Source organism: Vanderwaltozyma polyspora, genomic scaffold (genome assembly GCF_000150035.1).
Source record: "Vanderwaltozyma polyspora DSM 70294 KpolScaffold1035 genomic scaffold, whole genome shotgun sequence".
NCBI classification, from domain to species: domain Eukaryota; kingdom Fungi; phylum Ascomycota; class Saccharomycetes; order Saccharomycetales; family Saccharomycetaceae; genus Vanderwaltozyma; species Vanderwaltozyma polyspora.
In genome coordinates, this window is record NW_001834664.1 from 34,227 (window position 1) to 51,871 (window position 17,645).

Genomic DNA, 17,645 nt, shown 5'->3' on the forward strand with positions numbered 1-17,645 from the left:
AGTGTCATCTAACCTAGATATTTACCCGGACTTTACGAATTTTGTATGTTTTGATAAATTTATTACGCGTTCAGATGAGCATCTTCATGATGTTAAACACTAGAGGTAATGCTTAAAAGTGTTCGATTTAAAGGCAAACTATGAAATTATTTTTAGATATAATTGTGACATGAACGAACGATTGGTAACTAACTTCTAGATTGCTGTTAATAAACTGAGTTAAAAGCGAAAACTGGTGTCTGTTGAGCCCTTTAAGTGCTTTTGTAAAATTTTCGTGTCAGCATCAGAAACCCAACTTATATTGATAAAGTTGATTCAAATCTATCCACAGGGTAATTTCAACGATAGTATTATCAGATCTATCTATTATTTTAGAGATTAGTAATAAAATTATTTGAAAATGTCTTCAAATTCTACTCCTGGAGGGAGAAAGGTGCGAGCGTTAGATATGTTAGACAGACATATGAATTCGAGAATTAATTCAAAAAAAATGATATCCTTATCACAACCTACATATTCAGAAGTACGGGATCAACTCAATTCAAATTCACCAAAAACTATGTCTGATCATGGTAATTTTAATGTTTCACCGACACCAAAACGTAGGAAATTAAATAATGAAATGTCTGAAATTGAAACTCCATTAGTTACTATTTTAAATGCACCTGAAATTCCACCACCTGACTTAATGGAGAAAAAAAAAGATAGATACAATGCTAATAATTCATCATCACCTCGTGGAGGTACTCCTAAATCCGTTGCATTTTCTGATAAAATAGAATCATCACCAACAAATAAAGACCCTTTGCATACACCTTCTCGACCTTCGTCTATTACGAAACCAAAGAGATCAATTTTAAGGAACTCATTGGCAGTAGGTCCAGTATTAAGTGATATTAGTGGTAACAAGCTTCAATACCAAAATACCCAAACTGGAACTGTCAATTATGCTGCCAACAATTTTAGTACTAATTCTGCATCATATTGGGTTGCTGGTGAAGTTCATAGCATGCTGGATCCCAATGACATTTCAGAATTTAGAGATATTATTGAAGGTGGTATTAATATGTTAGAGGTTGGCAAATCAAGGGAAATTGATCGTAGATTCGAAGTATTTGCAACATTCAACAATATTATCCCAATTGTTACATCAAAAACTAGTAACGAAGTTGTTGAAAAAAAAATTGAAGTAATTATTTCATTTTTGGCTCGACTATATTTCATTGCTTCAAAGGAGTTGGAAGTGGAGCAAACCGAATTACTTAATGACCCAAATAAGAAAAATCCTTTTTCCTCAAGACTTTACGTGCAAATTGTTAGATTGTTGACACTAATATATTCAAGTTTTAAAATTATGAAATGGGTGAACAGAAACATAAAGTATCAACAAGTATTTAAAGAGATATTCAAGCTTTCCATCGAAGCACTAGCAAGTCCTAATGCAAATAAAGTCATCATAGCTGCTCAGACAACATTTTTAAGAGAAGAGAAATTCAGTTCCTATTTTTTAAATAAGCAAGATATTGAAAAAATAGTGGAATGTATTCCTATGATGAACGAAATTAATAGCACTAATTTAATATGCGAAAAGCTATTGTTGATCAAAAGTTTTCTTATTAAACATCCAGCTATAATGATCAAAAAAGTCAAGTTATGGCTACCTTCTGAAGTCTTATCTCGTATCCTAGTTACCGAAGAAGTATATACAATGAAAATTGGAGCGACTGCTATATCTGTATTATTGGAATTATTAAAAAAATCAATCGATAATGTGGAATGTAAAAAGGAAATTTATCAATGTTTAAATACAGATCATGTATATAAGAATGTACCAAACAAATTTTCAAGGGAATTTAAAAGTCTCGAATCCCAGCTCGATTGTGATCATGAGAACATAACATTTGGCCACTTATTAAAAAGACATATCAAACTGCTAATTTATAAAAAAGAAGAGTATAAATTAGCAATGGATCTGTGGCTAGCATTAATGGCTCTAATGTATAACAATGAAGAGCACGTCGTTGATCTTGCATATAACGAAGAAGACAAAGAGTGGATCAGTATAAACCAAGAATGTTTTGAACAGAAAAACATACAAGCAAAGATTTATTCAATTAAAGTATGGCGTATTATCCAATATTGTGTATTCCATAACATTTCTAATGTAGCTAAAGAAAAACAGGAAAAATTACTCAGATTGTTATTGAAACCTTTTGATTACTGTACCGAATTTGAAACTGACCAGGCTATTAAAGATGGGTTAATATACTATTTTTCGGGATTAATGTATGCAATTTCGACCGGAAGTGAAACATACAGTGAACGTTTGAACAATATAATATGGAGTTCAGTTATAGAACATATATATCTAACAAAATTGCCAAGGTCATTAGGGATTCAGTTCTATGATAAGAGCAAAATGTTATTACAACAGCTATTAAGTAACGATGTTAATGATCGGAAGAAAAAAAGTTTCAAAAATATAAATATGATAAAAGTAATCGCTTCTGCTGGCATAGAAGAATCAGAGATCCCTGAAATAGATCCAAGAATAATATGCTCAAATCTATCATCCATTTTGGCCATTTTATTACATTTGATTAGGACTGATATAGAAATATCTGGAGAAAGTAACAATAAATTTTATAATATATTATTATCAAATTTTCAAATATTGGACATTAAATCGACAAAGAAAGATTTCATAACTATGAGGGACTTTATCTTGGAAGTTATCAAAATAATTTCCTCAGAAGAAACTTACGATTATAATTTTATGATTCTTTCATTAGACCTTATAAAATCGTTCAAAACTTGGTTATTTGACGAAGAAATTTCATGTTTTTCCATAGAATACTTACTACATTGTAAGAAGATTGGTATGTTAAGTGAAGAACTAGCAGTAGAATTTTACAAGTATATTTTAAAGGAATGTGAAGGTTTTTTATCTGATTTAGCAATAGCCCGAGTATTCTTAGATTTAGGATATGGGAGTTGTGCTTCACTTATTGCTAAAAAGATTGGTTCCTACTCGTTAACTAAAGACCTTTCTTTAAAAGAGTTGGGATGGCTTTGTGAAATTATGAATATCATTCCAGAAATCGAGATAACTGAAAATAAGGTTGATAAAGAGCCCAAGTTTGAGTCAGTCATTTATGTATTAGATCATTTAAATTTTGGTACCTGGAAGAACAAACAAGTACAACAATTTTTAAGAAACAACTTATTTAATGATTCAGCAAATATTGCGAATAATATCTTTAATATTGTGGAGAAATTTTCAGAAAAACCAATCCTGTGTCGTAACATTTTGGCGTGCCTATTACAAGATAAAGAGTTTGAAATAATAAAACGATTAGTTGGATCGAAACCAACGTTTTTAGAATTTATGTCAGACGTTAATATGGACACTCTATCAAATATTATTCCTATTAACCAGTTAGATGAACTAATAGAAATCCACTCATCTCAAAATAAAACCATCAAAAAGATTCTTATTAGATTCTTATTGTTCAAGTCTGATAAGATAGAAAACTACCCTGATTTGCTTAAATCTTTATTTTATTATAGAATTGAAGAAAAGACGTTTACCATTGAAGAGAAGGAGCATTTTATCATAACCCTGTTAGGTGATCTCCTTGAGGACAAATTATGGAATCCCTTAAATTTACTGTGTAAAGAATGTTTTATCAATGATAGTGAGATATACATGAAAGGAATATTTCAAAATTCAACTGTAGAGCAAATTTTAGAATTAGACGGATTCATAATAGCAAAAATGGCATGTAAGCCAAAAATATTCGACCAGTCACTAATAACAAAAACGATTAAGAAATGCTTCGAATGCAAAGATTCTAATTTTAATAACGATATACTTGAAATATTATTCCACGAGGAAAACTTTGGTATACTGAGACTGTTAAAAAAAGAGGTTATAATATACCTTACTGAAATCCACAATTCTGATATAGCATTGAAAGAATCAAGCAGAAAAATAGCATTGATCCAAGAATACTTGAATATGTTATTTAAAAATGAAAACATTGTCAATATTATCGAATTCGTAAAAATTTTCACAGAAGTAGCTGGTGAAAATCGATCCCAACATATTATAAATATTACGCAACTGATTCAAAATGATTTCGAATTAATGTTACAAACTAAGAAGAATACAGATATTTTTAGAAGTTATTATTTAAAACTGAATGCAATAACAGGAAAAAATGTCCTATACAAGCCTTCTGGTAAACCGCCTTTACTTGTCAATGAAACTTCTAAGGATGAATGTGATGCTAGAAGGATAAATCCTTCAAAAACCAAATCATCAGATGAAGCTGAACAAACCAATGAAGCTGGACAAAAAGTTGAAATTGAACACTCAAATGAAGTTCAAAAGGAAGAGAAAGTACAACAAACAGAGAAAATTCAACCATTAGAAAAAGCTGAACAAGAAAATGAAGTCCACCATATTAATGAAATCCAAAAGTCAGATAAAGACAGACCAGTAGAAAAAGCTCAACAAGTTCAAAAATCTAAACAAACTAAAAGATCTAAAAAGAAAATAAAACAGATTGAAAGTGTGAATGATCCACCAACGAGTCAAGACAAATATAGAAAAGAAGAAATGGATGAAACCAAAAAAGTATTAAAGAGTCAACAACCTGTAGAAGTAAATGAATCAGAAGGAATAAAAAAGGCACAACGAAATCAGGAATTAAATGAGACCAGAAATGCAGCTCCTTCAAAAAAGTCTGACAATTCTGAAAAGACAGAAAGGTATATTACAAATACTAATTCTAGGATAGAAGTAGATCCTAGTAAACCTGCCAGTGTTATTGAAGATGGTACTAAGGACTTAGCTTCTTATATTCCGGGAACCAAGAAAGATAAATCTAAACCATATAGTGAAGAGAAAGGAACACCAAATGACTTAGGATTATACAAAGAACCAAATAAGAATAGCGTAAATGTATCAACTGGAAAGAATTCAGCTAAAAACTCCATTGAAGTCAATCCATTTGAAAAAAAATCTAGAAGTCCAGTCAAAGTCACAAATTCAACTAAAGGTGAGAATCAAACTTCGTTAAGAGCAAATAATAATGAGGATGGTGTTATAATAAGTAATTCAGAAAAAAAAACTAATGGAAATGATGAAAATATCAATGTTCTAGAAGGTGATTCGTCAACAATTTTAGGGAAAATTAAAATACCAATCTTTAATTCATTGAGAATGGCCAATTCTCAAAAATCCGCCACCAATAACATAATTGCAATGCAAAGCATAAAACGTCTAAGACAGAGGCATAATATCAGACCAATTGAAAATAATAGTTTTGAACTTGGGAGTAAACTAATAAGAAATACTAGCGAATCGCCAAAAAAATCTCAAACAAAAACCTTGAACTTAGATGATAATTTTGACACCAAGCTTTTGACTAGATCTAGAAATAACAAAACCGTTGAAAACTTAAAGAAAGATCTTGACCGCATTACAAAAATTGACATCACATCTCTGGATAATACTGAAAGGAAGGAGTTAAGAATGAAATTACTAAGGTGTACTCTGCTACTGGAAGATGAAGCATAAGGAAATGAAATGAAATTTGTTTCAAGTCAATATAGAAAAATTTTTATAATTTGAATGTAATGCTATGTAATAATACAAATGTAATGTTATGATATCAAGTTTCATTTGCTCCAGGAACTAAAATAATTCCCCTACAGCACAATGCTATACGTTTGAACAGTCTTCTCCATTCTAATGGATCTCCAGAACGTCTCTCGAAGTCAACACTTTTCAAAGGGTCCTCTAGTTTTGCTATAATGATAGAACCAGTAAGAACATAACCATTTCTATCCTCTGTTTTAACACCAATTGTAACGGGGAACATATATTCATCTCCCATTGTGTTGAAGAGGGTTGAAAATTGACCATATAAATCTGGCTTTACCTTGACGTGCACAATTTGTAAAGCTGTCTCTAGTAGAGGTAATATAATGTCCATTTCTTCCAGAGTATAGAATTTTGTTATATTTGTCTTATTCAAAACAAGACTTGAAGAAAAGTTCGGGTCCCTTTCATCACAAAACTGTAATACTGCCACATCGGTTAATAGTTTTTTAGTCAAGTCCAAGTCCTGTTTCAAATATGAACGTTGACCTGTAGGTCCTCCAGAATCAGGAACTACTGAATGCTGCTGTGTAAATGAATAATTTTTAACATTTAAGGAATCATGCTGGATTTGGGCTAAGTCATTGTTAATCGGTTGAGTTGATCCCAGCCTGTAAGGTATTTTTTCATTCATATTAACATCTTGCGTAAATTTGAAATAGTCGTTATCACTCAATGATACTTTTAAATTAGATAAAAGTTTCCTTGCAAGCAATGAAGGATTATTACATAAGCCATTTTCATCAGCGAATCTCACTTGGGAAGTAAACCAAGGATGCAATTTTAATGTCTCTAAAGATACCCTTTTTTCAGGATTTGGCTGTAATATTTTCCTTAATAGATTCATATGATTGAAATCAAGTCTTGTCCATGGTCCAGTGTAGATGTTACCTTCGTTTTTGATAAAATTTTCAAAATTTTCATCATCAAAGACTGGTAATTCCCAAAGTATTTCTCCAGTGAGCAATACAAATAACAATATACCAATAGACCAGATATCAGTAATATTTGCTAAATAGGCATTTGAATGTAATATTTCTGGAGCCATATAAGGAGGTGAGCCTCTTTGATCTGTGGAAATACGAATGGATCCATCCTTACGGCGATATTGATAAGCTAAACCAAAATCTGCTAACTTTAAATTACCATTCCCATCTAATAATATATTTTCAGGTTTTATATCACGATGAGCAATACCACACTCATCATGTAAATAAGAAACTGCCCTAATCAACTGTTGGAAATAAAATTGTGCGACTTCACTGTCCACACCAACATCAGGCTCAATTTTATCGAACAGATCTCCACCATCAGCCATCTCCAGCACAATCCACATAAAATCATCAGAGATATTACAATCAATCACTTTTAAAACATTATCATTCTTCGAACATCTTGATTGTAAGACAACTTCTTTAGTAATATCCTTCTCCGATAACCCTGTATTCTTACAAGTAGGAATATGCACAAACTTAACAGCAAACACAACACTAGGATCAGACTTCAAACATGCTGATTTAACACATGCAAATGCTCCATTACCAATAGTTGATCCAAGTTCAACATCTTTTATCTCAGGTATAGGTGATATTTGAGAGAAACTCATAGATCCATCCAATTTTAATCGTACAAAAACAACAAAGTATCTTTAAACCAAAATAATCACCTAAATATCTACTTCAGACAACCATCCAACTACCGTTGTTGCCCCAGAAACATCAATTTCTATCGTTTCATCTGAAATATTTTTGTTCAGTTTTAAAACCTTTTTAATCTTATACTTTTTTTTGATATCAAGGCTTTAAATATCATTTGTCATACAAAAGAACCTTTTGGATATCTACTTCAATTGATGAAGTTTAGAGCTGAAATTGTAAGTTTATGGGTCTAATAGAAGGCTAAACAAGGTATTGAATTATTAAAAAGTGAAGTGAGAAGACATTCTAGTTTGAGTTTCCCTTTTTTCTGGTTAAATTATCATTAGTTTTGGTCATTTTACGATAATTTTTGCTATAAAATATTAAAACACTAAGAGTATATTAATAATTAAAAGAGATATAGACGGATCCTGCGTTGAACAATGGTGTTAGAAGGTCTGTTTCTGGAGTCAGTCGAGGCTGCTGTAGGTAAATCTGTTTCTGAGGGCAAGGTTTTGGTGGTATATTGTTCTTTTGGGGATGACGCTTGGTTGAACAGTTGGTTTCGTTTGAAGGAAAGCATCGAAGAGTTGAATAAAGTTGCTGTTTGGTTGAAATTAATAGATGGAACTCAAGATTTCATGTATTTCAAGCAGATATCACCTAATGTCAGCATTCCCGGGGTCACTGTTATCAAGAATGGTCAAATTTCATTGGAATTGTCAGAATCTGATAGTTTGGATGATAATTGGGGGAAGCTTTGTGGTACCCTTGAAATACCAATTAATAAAGACACTGAGCCAGTTGTAAAGAAGGCGAAAATAGTTATGGATGAGCAGCCTGTAGATCAGGAAAGTTCTTCTAGAATATTGTACTATAATGAAACTATCAAAAGACAGCATGATGAAAAATTGGAACGAGATAGAATTTTAGAGTTGATCAAGGCTGATAAAGCACAACGTAACAACCTAACGCATACCGAAAATAGTAGTCAAAAGACAACAGAGGTTTTGGATAATATTAGAGATCAATCAAGACTTCATTCAAAAAAATGTATGTTATTAATTAGATTAACAGATGGGAAAACATTGAAAAATGAATTCGAGTCGTCTCAAAATTTAAATGATGTAAGAAAATGGGTAGATGCATCTAGAACAGATGGTGATGCACCTTATCTTTTCCATAGGACAATACCCAGAATGACGTTCACCGATGGTGATGAGATCAAGACTTTAGATTCATTAGAGCTAGCACCAAGATCAGCATTGATTTTAAAATCTTTAGAGAATTCCAGTAATAAATTAAATATAACAAACACACAATCACCAGGCCTATTCAGTAGAGTAATAAGTGGATTTTCAAGCTGGCTGAATACTGAAGTAGAAGATGAGCTCGATAATTTTGATGGCAGGATTGATTACAAAAGCCCAGATGTACTAAAAAATTTGCATACACCAATACTTCCTTCCAATAGGGCCACTCCAAACGAGAATGGTCCAAACGATACAAGTAAAAACAAAGAGACCTCGGGATCAGAATCTCCAGCAACTGGCAGTGCCATCCAAGAAGTACCATGTTCCAGAAGTGTGTCACCAAATGTATATCAATTTGTCAATTCTGCTGATAAAGACGACCAAAGAGAAAACTCGACTTTCAATGGTAACAACATTAGTCTGGAAAGCCATAAAGATGATTGAAAAAAAATCATGATTCAACATAACAATATTAAACACATCACATCGATGGTGATGATAGTCAATTCATATATTTCAATATAAATAATATTTTTCAATTTTAGAGTATTCTAATTCAATGGAAAAAGGGAAAGAACTAATCCAGTTATAAACTGTAACAACTGTCCTTCTAGCGACTAACAACCTTAACACTCTCTTGTATATATTGATGTGTTTCCATATCTCTTAAGAATTCATCTTTAACCTTATAATCACATGATAAGTCACTTGATGTCATCTTACTCATTTAAAGGCCTTCCCTCTCTAGTTGAAACTTATTTTAAAACTACTTGAGATGAGATGAGCTTAACTTTAACTCAAACTTAAAAGTGACAGATAAGGGCTGGAATATTGGGATTACGATGACAGAAACGGTTGGGAATGATTATTTAGATGCTGTTGTCGATGAAATTGTGAATTCTTTACAGGCTAGACCTCTTCCTGACGATATAAACTCAATAATTGAAAAATGTTCATTAAACTTTGGAATCTCTACTACTACATTAAAAGGTTCAAAAAGGATATTAGAAGGTATTAAATCTGTGATTTTGGATGATACTGTTGTATCGAGTGTTGATTTTGAATTGTTATTGAATTTACTTCAAACAGTGGTTAATTTGTGCCCTTACGATGATGTTTTAAGTGTATTCACAATTGAAGATTTAAAGAATTCTCTGTTGTCAGACTTTGAACCCTTAATGATAGTCTCTACAGATGTTATTTCTCATTCGTATCCCAAGGGTATACTGTCAAGTACTGAACTGTTTGATATTTTATTAAATTTATTGTTTGATAAAGAAACTTCAATTCCAGTGGTTAATTCTATCGAAAGGGCCTTTGGTAATTTAAGTTGTGATGAATTAGTGAGGAAAAGAATTTTAGAAAACAATTTACCTTTGTTGGTAAATATTAAGAATAATTTTGAAATGATAACAAGATCAAGATTATTAGATTTATTGACATCTTTATTTAGATATATCGAAAAACATGAATTTGATGAACAACTATTCATTACTAATGACAATGAAATAAAGAAAATATTAGATATTGATATCTTCATGTTTCTGCATATCACCATGTATTATAATAAACTATTGGATGAACTTCAAATAAGGGAATTCTCGAAGGATACTAAATATTGGGTGCTTCAATATCTCATTCCTATATTTGATAGTTTCGGATCCATCTATGCTGACTTAGAAGAAAACATTGAAGTAAAACTATATGGATTATCATATTTATTTAAGTTATTCAGGAATATTTCGTTTCTTGAGGATGAAACAATATTTAGGAAGTTGGACGTTTCATTTCTAAAGATTTCCAATTCAAATGAACATATTATCGATTTCATGTCATTTGTTAAACCCAACTATTTACTGAAGTACCATAAAGAATTGGTTCTAGATTTATCAGTTGTATCGCCTTCAAAATTAGGAATCCTAAGAAACTTGATAGGGGATGAACAATGTTTCAATGAAATAGAAGAACATTTAACATCAAATTCAATAATAGCTTTACCTTATTTAGAGCAAATGGTGCTATTAGAAAAACTTTCACAGTATGAATATTCAACTGTATTTTTAATCAATACTTTGCCCAAAGTGATGAACAACTTGATTCATTCCCAAGATTCTGATGTGACAGAACCAGAAACTGTCAGACTAAGGGAAAATACAATTGAAAATTTATTGAGATTTGGAGCTACTGTTTTAGATATATGGGGTCTCCCTCTGCGGGAAGAGCTAAATCAAATTAGATTTGGCAGAACTAACAAAGAAGCTGAAGCACATGTTGCTAGTTCATACATTTAATCCAGGCAAATGATTTTTTCACTACCTAATGTTTTGCATATCAGACTTGTTCATTTTGATCCCATGAGAAACACTAGACAGAATATTTACAAAATAATATAGCAGCAAGAACTGTTCTAAGTTATCATATCGAATTACTCTATATAATTATTTAACCTTCTATAAATACAATGAACCAGCAGAAACAATATCTCTGTGGATTAATTTTAGGATGGCTTCCATTTTTTCCTTTAATGCAGTGTTACCAATGGTATTTGATACATCGACCAATTCCTTTACTAATTCTTCAAGTCTCTTAAACATTCTAATTAAGGAACCCTCATAAACGTCTGTCATTTTACAAATTTGAGTGAAAGTGGCACCTTTACACCATTCATATACGACTTCCATTAATTCATGTCTGAAGCTTTCCACGTAATCTTTTTCAACAACCTCAATTTTGGAATCCTTCATAACCTTTGCGATTTTTGCTGCTACTTCTCTCATAGCTTTCAAAGGTTCTCCCAATTCAGGTTTCAATCTTGGAGCTTCTTTACATCTTTCTTGGAAAGCAAAACAAGATAGCAATGCTGCTGCTTGTTCAGGAGTCAATTCATTAAAGTTACCATTGAATATCAGCTCGGTTAACAAAAGTTCGTCACCACTAGATATTTCACAGGCAACTCTACCCTTTAATTCGATGATATCACTTGGAGTACAGAAGCCTAATCTTCTTAATACTCTCTTTCTCTTACGCAGGTCGTCAAGTTGGATAACCGCCTGTGATTCATTAATTTTTGTCTTTAGCTTTTTAATATCATCGTTAATAGTATGTTTCTTACTATATTTTTCATATAATTCCGGAAGTCTAATTGAATCAGTTAAAGGATTAGAGTTTAATTTAGACTCTAAAACGTTGATTTTTCTTAGAAGCTTATGGAAGTCTTCATCGTCAATCTTCATATTTTTAACTGGATCAATTTCAGGAATACCATTAGGGAATCTTCTTTGTACTTCTTGAAGAGACTTTCCTACAGTTTCCTTTTGGCCACTAGCCTTTATATCCTTTGGCATGAAAAGTCTCAAATTACCTACACTAGTAACGGACTCTAAAGTAACTGGAAGAATACAACATATCGACTTTTCACCTTCTGCAGCAGGACGAATACCCTCTGGCAATGCTGGATTAAATTGTTTAATTAAATTAATTGGAGCATCAACGTACATTGTATTGACAACAACATTAACAAGATACGATTCATGATCTGTATAAATAGCAGATGGGTCACGTTTGTTTACACGTTTAGCAAAGTCGATGACAGTAGCCCAACCATAATCTTGTTTTTCTCCAACCTCGACCTTAACTAATCTACCAGGTTGCAAAAAACTTAAAATATTAGCAGGGTGGGTAATGATATGACGTAAATCCTGCTTATAGGTTTCAAGAGTTTTTTTGACATCATAATATTCTTTAATACTATCCTCTTCTTCAACATAAATTTCATCAACTTCATTTTGTAATTCTACCAATTGCTTTTCCATAACTGGGACAGAAATGACATTCTGGAATTGGTAAAAGGAATTTTCTAGCATAAATTCAGGAGAAATACCTTCAACTCTCATCAAGTTCAATATCATATTATAACCTAGATGGAATGCCGAATCCAATCTATCGGCTTGGCCCTTGACCATACCTTTTGCTACTTGTGGCTCCATTTTTTCATCAATCATCATGATGACAATACCACGGTCATCTAAACCACGACGACCAGCACGACCTGACATTTGAATATATTCACCACCGGAAACCCAACGGAATTGCTTACCATCCCACTTTCTGACAGAAGTGAATACAACAGTTTTAGCAGGCATATTCAAACCAATAGAGAAAGTTTCAGTAGCAAACAATACCTTTAAGAAACCTTCTTGGAATAAAATTTCAATAACTTCTTTTAAAATTGGTAACAAACCAGAGTGATGGATACCAATACCTCTTCTTAACAAAGGTAAAATATGCTTGATTTGAGGAAGTTCTCTATCTGTTTCTGGAAGTAAAGCAATTGCGTTGTTAAAGATTTTTGTTAAAGCATCCTTTTCATCATCAGAGTTGAAATCCAATTTTGACATTTTCAAAGCCAATTCTTCACAATCACGTTTACTAAATGAAAAGACAATAACTGGGTTATATTTTTTCTTCCAAATCATTTTAACGATTTTGTAAATATCCCCTTTAGCGTCACCTTTAGAAGAACCACCTTTGAAGCTTTTCCCATTTTTTCCCCTGCTATCAGCTGAATTTGGATCATCACCTGTGCTGTTGGTAATGGAAGCCATTGCCTTTTGGAAATTTTCTTCTCTAAAAGTACTCTTTTCATCAACTACCAAATAAATACCATCACCATGTGCTGGGAATAAGTAATGTTGTAATGGAGTTGGACGGAAATCAGTGTAAACAATATGACATGGTTGAGAATGAATTTTACAAATCCATTCAGCGAATTCCATCGAATTTGGAATCGTGGCAGATAAGAAAACATAACGAACCTTATCTGGTAACAGAATAATAGTTTCTTCCCAAACAACACCACGCTCTTTATCTCTCATATAATGGACCTCATCAAAGATAACCCAAGCGACTTCTCTCATAACTTCACTACCTCTGTATAACATACTTCTTAAAATTTCAGTAGTCATAACTAAACAACCAGCATCTGGGTTTATAGTGATATCACCTGTCATTAAACCAACATCACCAAATTCAGCCAATAATTCTCTATATTTTTGGTTAGATAATGCTTTAATTGGTGATGTATAAATAACTCTTTGTTTCTCTCTTAAAGATTGAGCAATTGCATATTCTGCAACGACAGTCTTACCTGCCGAAGTATGAGCAGAAACCAACACGGATTCACCTCTATCAATACAAGAAATAGCAGTATCTTGGAAAGGATCCAAAGTAAAAGGATAGGTACGAGCTTCGTTTTGTCTCTTGTGTTCACCGATAGGTTGATAGTCGTAATTTGGTGGAAGTGCAACTTGGTGACGAACTTGATGCTTCAATTTGACTTTACCATCTTCTTCAACTGGAGCTGTAGCACCATTGGTTAGACCTGTAGAGGCCTCGACTTCTCTTGATTCTTCTTGTTCAAAAGAATCTGCCACTACTGGTACAACCAAAGACTTTTTCTTCTCATCAATCAACTTGGCACCATGTTTCAACTTCTTCTTATCAACTTGAGCACCAAAAGACTCATTTGATTCATCATCTGAAACAGGTCTTTGTCTTTTTTCATTTGCTTCACTTACTTCAGTTGGTGTAGTCTCATTGGTTTGATATTCTGCCTCTAGTTCTTCAATTGGAACATCTATAGCTTGATCAGGATTTTCTCCAAAGACATCAAACAAGTCACTCATAATAAAAAGTGAACTTTAAATATCTGCGGTAATATGAATCCTCAGGATCTCTATTATTCTTACTCTTGAATTGTTAATAACTTCTCTTTAATATTGACCTCATCGCAATTTTTATCATGTTTAAATTATTGATAGTTTGAAATTTTTCATTTTCCTGTACTGAAACCAATACATCACGTGGTTCTTATGTATCACGTGATGTATCGGTCTTTTAAAAATCCGGGTAAATTATATTCCCTTTTTACTCCCGCTACCATCACCAATGCTTAAGATGACTAGTCAGTTCTAACAAAGCCTATAAAAGAACTAACAATAACTTCATTGAATAATGGTTATTAATAATCTATACATGTATTTTAGGGCCAAATTAGTTAGTGTAATTGAGCTAACAATAAGTTCATATTTCCAGTGTCATATTTGCTTTCAAAACAGTAGCAATTGAAAATTGTATTTTGTTAGGAAATGGTTCTATTTACTGGCCTAGAACTGATGATATGATTGAATCAAGAACCATTATTTACGAGTGTCTTCTGGTTATGAAAGTTTAATGTTCTAATGCGGGGTATCGTTATTAAATTGATTATATATTTATATATGCAGTAAATTATTAATTTTGAAGTGTCTTGGTTAGTGTCAGCAAACGCTGACACTAATAAATATTATTACAAGTTATATCAACAGAATGATCCTATATTAATAGAAGTCATTTTGCCAATAACAAAAAATTTAGATTAACTTGTTCTTTATTGTCTATTTTAGTATGGGTATTATTGATTTGTCGCCATCTGTAATGATAACAGAGTATTCCATCTTTCGTGATCGTATTCACTCACAATTGCCTCTGGATATTCTGTCTCAGACCCTAGCGACAGCAGACTGGAACCACTAGAGCTTGCTCTTGGTGATACTGGTGCAGTTGATGTTTGTTCCATTATTGTGGAGGTAAAGGTAAAGTCCCTTGTCGAGTTCGGTTGTAATGTAAACAATGAGTTGGTTCCCTTTAATGCTTTATCCATTACAAAACTTTTACTGCGTTTCTGTTGTTTTGGTGACCCATTTAATGAGCTGGTACGGATAATGTTAGATTTTGGCGGAGAGCTCTTGTTTTGCAGATTGTGAACATAACTGAAGTCAATACTTTTACCTCTTCTCTTAGAATGATTTAAGCTGAAAAATGAATCCGAATATTGGTTGCTATGCAGTTCTGTATTGAATGTAGGTATAAATGTATCGGATATATTAGATGTTGATAATCTCTTTCCTAGATTTTTCAATTTAATTGATCTTGTTGGAGAGGAAGGTGGTGAGTTTACACAGCTCGAGTTATCAAAAGATGTATTGAAATTTGATAGATGGGAATTAGCTCTCATATGGGTCGCATTTGCCAATATGTTGGTAAAATTATGAGGTGATTTATGACGGTTATGACTATTTGTTGCACTAATGATAGAAACTATTGATTTGGTTGGTGAATGTCTGCTGTCGATTCTCGATAGTTCCTTAGATGCCCTGTCATGTATAATCATTGAATTTGAATGACTTTGGTTGAATCCATTTTCAAACAATTGATCTTCAATGTTATCTTCCCTTAAACTAACATCATTAAAATACTCTTCCAAAAGACTAATATCATCAGAAGGTTCCCTGATCAATCGTGGTTTACTTTCTAGATGGAGCTTCTTCTCATTGAACGGGAAACTGAAATCAGAACTAGATTCCAACGGTGAAGCCAAAGTATTCCCCAAGTATTCTAGATTACTCTGTTCTAGAGAATTCTGCTTTTCAGTAATTGCTGATTGTATTTTTTCACCTCTTTTAAGTATATCCTCTTTGGTATTGTTCCAGACATCCAATGTCACAGTTTGAGGAAGGTTATCGTTATTTAAATATTCTTCGGGTGTATTTTCCTCAACTGTTGGTATTTGCGGAATGCTTTCTAAATCATGAGCTTCCATTAAATCAGTGTTTATCCTAGTGAGTGGTTCCATTTGATCATGTCTTATTGGTGAAATATCAGCTAAAGGGATATTATCACCTTCACTCAACTGAAATGCAGGCTGCAAAATTTTTGGAGTTTCGGAAGGACTTAAGATTGGAGGTAGTAGCGCACTGTTAATACGTTCAATTGCATTTTTTTCGATTTCTAATCTTGATGAAGATGGCTTGACGTGTTTTTGATCAGTTACCTCATTATTATCCTTTATTTGGTGAAGAGATTCCAATGCCATTGATAATGATCTTTCGTTTTGAAGGTGATCGAAGATCTCATCCTGAAGTTGACCCGTTGATTCTTCATTATTATTGGTAATGCTTTTCTGGAAATCTGATATGATCGATAGTCTAGTAATGTATTTACTATTAAACTTCTTCAAATTTTCATTATTTGTTTTATGAATTTGTGATCTTTTACTCTTTTCAAAAGAGAATTTTTTGGCTTTAAAGCTTGATATCACAGGTGTCAATTTATCTGATTTGCTATTGAATATTTTAAATTTAATTTTCTTCTTTGTTTTTTCTTCCATATGTTGTTGATGATGTGCATTATTAGAAGCTTGGAATGAATCAATTCTATGACGTATTACTGATGGGAATGTGACTGCACCAGATACCGTAACATCATTTGGTTCTTGATTAACCCAGTCCTCATGAATTTCATTAGAATAATTTTGGAAATGACCATTGTATATATCCATATCTGGTGTTAAAGTTTGGGAAGAATGTTTAACAGGAACTGTTTTCTTTTCCGAACTTTTGTAAGTTTCATTCGAATCAATTGGAATTTTCACATCGATCGAAGTGTCTATTGAAGCCTCTTCTTTATAATCATTAGAGACATTGATACCCATACTCCAGCCGTTAACAAACAGTGATAGCAACAATGTCGAGTTAAATGCAACGATAATATGTTTATGAATATTTGTAATGTTACTGTCAACCAAACTGCCCTTGTAGTATTGCACTGCAGAACCAAAAGTCAGAGCTTGAAGTAACAAACAAACCACTTTATAATAATGATGGAAACCATTCATATTACCATTTCTAAATATCATATGAGATAGATTTAAAAACCCATACAGCAGTGTTGAGCAAGCAACGATGATTAAAACAGCTCTATTCTCAGAGAATTTCACAGATAACGTTATACTCAATGAACCACATGTCCATGAGACAATTGATCCAAACAATTGATACGGAAGTCTTGAGATAGTATCTCGATACCCAGACATCTCACTCTGAACCAAATCGCTATGCAAGCAAAATCTATACTTCTAAAGACTCGAATGTCCTAGTTCTATCGATCCAGTCAGTGTTCTGGTATTTGAAAGTAAGATTGATGTCTGTAATCTCTTTAAAGATATCAAATAAAAAAAATTAAGTGAGCAAAAAGTATATGTCTGTC

General features: G+C 32.6%; 6 protein-coding genes across 6 annotated transcripts; 3 read left to right on the plus strand and 3 right to left on the minus strand.

Moving 5' to 3' along the window:
- Positions 1-400: 400 nt before the first annotated feature.
- Positions 401-5,587, plus strand: RIF1 (DNA-binding protein RIF1; the record flags this gene model as incomplete). Its single annotated transcript, XM_001645011.1, has 1 exon — positions 401-5,587. One exon carries the CDS (start codon positions 401-403, stop codon positions 5,585-5,587), a length of 5,187 nt encoding a protein of 1,728 aa, XP_001645061.1.
- A 94-nt stretch (positions 5,588-5,681) lies between these two features.
- On the minus strand, positions 5,682-7,277 carry CHK1 (serine/threonine protein kinase CHK1; the record flags this gene model as incomplete). The annotated part of the gene is made up of 1 exon (XM_001645012.1): positions 5,682-7,277. The coding sequence occupies one exon, from the start codon at positions 7,275-7,277 to the stop codon at positions 5,682-5,684; it is 1,596 nt and encodes a 531-aa protein (XP_001645062.1).
- A 474-nt stretch (positions 7,278-7,751) lies between these two features.
- UBX7 (Ubx7p) lies at positions 7,752-9,005 on the plus strand (the record flags this gene model as incomplete). The annotated part of the gene is made up of 1 exon (XM_001645013.1): positions 7,752-9,005. One exon carries the CDS (start codon positions 7,752-7,754, stop codon positions 9,003-9,005), a length of 1,254 nt encoding a protein of 417 aa, XP_001645063.1.
- Positions 9,006-9,403: 398 nt separating this feature from the next.
- On the plus strand, positions 9,404-10,852 carry HSM3 (Hsm3p; the record flags this gene model as incomplete). The annotated part of the gene is made up of 1 exon (XM_001645014.1): positions 9,404-10,852. One exon carries the CDS (start codon positions 9,404-9,406, stop codon positions 10,850-10,852), a length of 1,449 nt encoding a protein of 482 aa, XP_001645064.1.
- A 159-nt stretch (positions 10,853-11,011) lies between these two features.
- MTR4 (ATP-dependent RNA helicase MTR4) lies at positions 11,012-14,245 on the minus strand (the record flags this gene model as incomplete). Its single annotated transcript, XM_001645015.1, has 1 exon — positions 11,012-14,245. One exon carries the CDS (start codon positions 14,243-14,245, stop codon positions 11,012-11,014), a length of 3,234 nt encoding a protein of 1,077 aa, XP_001645065.1.
- Positions 14,246-15,012: 767 nt separating this feature from the next.
- On the minus strand, positions 15,013-17,472 carry IRC8 (Irc8p; the record flags this gene model as incomplete). Its single annotated transcript, XM_001645016.1, has 1 exon — positions 15,013-17,472. The coding sequence occupies one exon, from the start codon at positions 17,470-17,472 to the stop codon at positions 15,013-15,015; it is 2,460 nt and encodes an 819-aa protein (XP_001645066.1).
- Positions 17,473-17,645: the final 173 nt, after the last annotated feature.